Source organism: Arachis duranensis, chromosome 10 (genome assembly GCF_000817695.3).
Source record: "Arachis duranensis cultivar V14167 chromosome 10, aradu.V14167.gnm2.J7QH, whole genome shotgun sequence".
NCBI classification, from domain to species: Eukaryota; Viridiplantae; Streptophyta; class Magnoliopsida; order Fabales; family Fabaceae; genus Arachis; species Arachis duranensis.
In genome coordinates, this window is record NC_029781.3 from 12,284,159 (window position 1) to 12,287,613 (window position 3,455).

Consider the following 3,455-nt stretch of genomic DNA (forward strand, 5'->3'; position numbering starts at 1 on the left):
ATTGTTTACATTGTTTAATATTTTCATTGTTCACTTATATTTTTCCATGCCTATAAATTGAAAGGATCTTCTGTGGATCACAAGAATCTATGCCTACCTCGACATTCCTTAATCCTTAAAGAAAATGTAATCCCTATTTTTCAATTTGGGGTAGGGATGGGTGGGTGGCTGCTTGGGAATAGGAAAAAAAGAAAAAAAGAAAAGCAGCAACAAAATTTTATTTGAAAATAACTAAGTTTAAAATACAAAATTAAATAAAGCAATGTTTTAAAAGAGCGAGTTAAATCCCTTGTATCAACTTTTCATTTAGTGTCCCTGTTTAGTTTTAGCAGCTGGGGGAAGAACATACTTACTGAAATCTCCTAACACGCGTCAATCCACTCAAAGCACCACTTGCCTCATTTCTATGCAAGACCCCAAAATCAGCTATGCGAAGAGGAAGTTCCCAGTCCGAGAGAAATTGCCTGAAGAACAAGCAGTGCCCTGGGCAATTCATTGGTTTCAGCCCAAATTCGTGCTTTTCAATCTCCAAGATAAACATGTTCTTTTTATAATTTGCAGCATGACCAGATTGCACCCAGAGATCCATGTTAAATAAATTTGGAGATATGACCTCTTGATATCCCCTGACTCTGTATTGACTCCGTATGAAATCTATCAATTTGTTGTATACCCGTGCACCATGTGGAAGGAAAAACCAGCTTCCTGGGCTCAATTCATGACGAGAAAAAAGCTTCTGTTTCGCTCCCAAAATCCTGTGATCATACTTTTTAGCCTCCTCCAGCCTAAGCAAATATTCCTTTAAACTCTTCTGATCAGGATAAGATATGCCATAAACTCTTTGTAAAGTAGCCCGATCTTTGTTCCCCCTCCAATATGCTGAAGAAGCCTTCAAACAGGCAATTGCCTTAACAAAGGAAGTATTGGGTATATGTGGTCCACCACACAGATCTACTAGTGGACCACATCTGTATACTGTGATAGTTTTATCAGCATCCAAATCATTGATAATTTCAACCTTGAACTTATTATCTGAAAACATCTCAAGTGCTTGATCACGTGTTACTTCAATGCGCTCAAAAGGTTGTTTCTTCGCAGCTGCCTTCAACGCCCCAGCGTCAATTTGCTTGAAATGATCATCATTTAATCCTAAGTCACCATAAAACGCATCATAATAGAAATCCTCTCCTCTTGTAGTACAAGGCCCAATGCAGAGCTTGCATCCGTACTCCATCTCAAGCGACTGGCCAAGAATGTGAGCACTAGAGTGCCAGAAAGTGTCGCGGCCTTCGTCGTCTTCGAACTTGTAGATCCTGAGCTCGCAATCCTGCTCGAGAGGCCTGGCCATGTCCCATAGCACGCCATTGACCCTCGCGATGAGTGCGTTGTTGGCGAGGTTCTTGGAAATCTCTTTCGCCACATCGAACGGCGTAGTTTGCCACTTTGCGGCGTCCTTGACCGTCCCGTCGGGAAGTGTGACCTTGATTGGATCCGGCGACAGTGAGAGGCGCTGGGTTTTCTGCTCGGCCTGGATGGACTCGAACATCTTGATACGCTTCGGAATGGCAGCATTCAGATACTCATCGTCCTTGGGGTGGGACACCATGGCGGTTACGGTGGAGTAAAAGAAACGGCTACGGCGGAGATTGTGGAGGGGAGAGAGTGGGGAAGAGGAGCTAGTAGCGTAGCCGCAGAGCTGAATCCTAATTATATTGACTATTGAGCATATTTAGGTTGACTATTTAAATATGTTTGGAATGATAAAAGATATTTATAATAAAGACCGTAATCTCCTTTCATAAATATTTAGATATATTAAATAGAATCTTGCTAGGAAGTTAATACGATATTTGTATAATGTGTACAATGAATTATTTATTTAGTCCAATATAAATTAAAATAAAAATTACTCATGAAATAATAAATTTAAAAACTCTCATTCAGTTATTTAACATTAAATTTCAAATTTTAAATTCTCCAATTTCAAATTTCAAATTTTTTAAAAAATTCAGTTAGTTATTTCAAAAAAATAACCATCTGAAATCTTCCAATACTCTCTTCTTTTTCAACCGACGGCCACCCCACCTTTATCAATAATCATTCCATTTTACCGCCATTTACTACAACATTTTCAGGTTGAGACAATATTTAAAAAGTGTTGCTTAAAGGCTGATAAAAGGTTGCTTTTGATCTATGGCAACACTTTTGGACCTAAGGCAACGTTTCTGGGGGGCGTTGCATATGCGGCCGTTGCCTTAGATCAAAGCAACACTTTTTTGCTTCAAAAGTAACGCTTTTGATGGCAACACTTGGTAAGTGTTGTCTTTGGTTGAAACACAACAACACTTCAGAGGTGTGTTTGAGATAACACTTTTGCAGTATTGTCTTTTCTCTCATATTTTGATCACTACTAAAAAGTGTTGCCTATTTACCATAAAATACAACCGTTTTACGTGTTGCTTATAAGTTTGAATTTGCAATCCTTTGAAGTGTTGCTAATTAGTTTTGAATATGCAACCTTTAAAAGCATTGCCTTTTCTTTTGGATATGCAACCTATACAAGTGTTGTCTTTTCTTTTAGATATGCAACCATACAAGTATTGTCTAATATTCAGAATATGCAACTAATAGAAGGGTTGCCTTTTTGACAAAAATAAAAGTTACTTTTGTAATAAAAATACAAAAAGCAATAAAATTTTTCGTTCATACATGTGTAATTATTTTAATTAATAAATAAGTTTGGACACAACAGACAAAATTTATAAAAGAGACAAAATAACTAATAATAACATTCTAATTAAAATAGATATTAGAATAGATATTAAAAGGTTCAATTAGTATTTCAAATACATATTTATCAGGTAGTTGTTCCTCTTAGAGCTGCAAACATTAATAATTAAGATCAGACTCTTAGTTCACACTACTTTATCCTATGAGGAGCTAATTGACAATGCAACTATACTCTTGTTGATTCTTGACAGTGTCATCAAGGAGTGCTACCTGTTGCAGTTGCATTGGTAAGAGTAGTGATATCATCATGAGAGCGGACATTGACAGCTAAGTTAACCACAAAAGCTAAGTGATCTCTCTAAACCCCCATTGCCTCAGCAGCCTTGACAGACTGCGTGGCCACCAATGTGGCTGCAGAGGCCATAGCCATGTCAATCTTGGCCATCCTCTCATCCTTGCTTGGTGCAGATGAAGCAGCCATTGCAGCTGCCATGGCTGCCATGGCAGAAGCCACTGCAGCCACTAAGATGGTAGCATGCAGCTGAGCATTGTGAGTTCTTGTTTCTTCTTTTTTTTTCTCTCTTCTGTTTCCCTGGCCATGCTAGTAAGTCAGTGCAAATATCTAGCATAACATCTGCAAATTCAAGATTAAAAAGAATTTAGTTAGTATATTACTATATCAAGGGTCATAAGTAGAAAGCTTTGGTTTTAAAGCATATGGTCGA

General features: G+C 37.9%; 1 protein-coding gene across 1 annotated transcript; it reads right to left on the reverse strand.

The window, feature by feature from the left end:
* Positions 1-349: 349 nt before the first annotated feature.
* LOC107469161 (threonine--tRNA ligase, mitochondrial 1-like) lies at positions 350-1,684 on the reverse strand. The gene has a single exon (XM_016088544.3). It carries the CDS (start codon positions 1,604-1,606, stop codon positions 350-352), a length of 1,257 nt encoding a protein of 418 aa, XP_015944030.1. The 5' UTR covers positions 1,607-1,684.
* Positions 1,685-3,455: the final 1,771 nt, after the last annotated feature.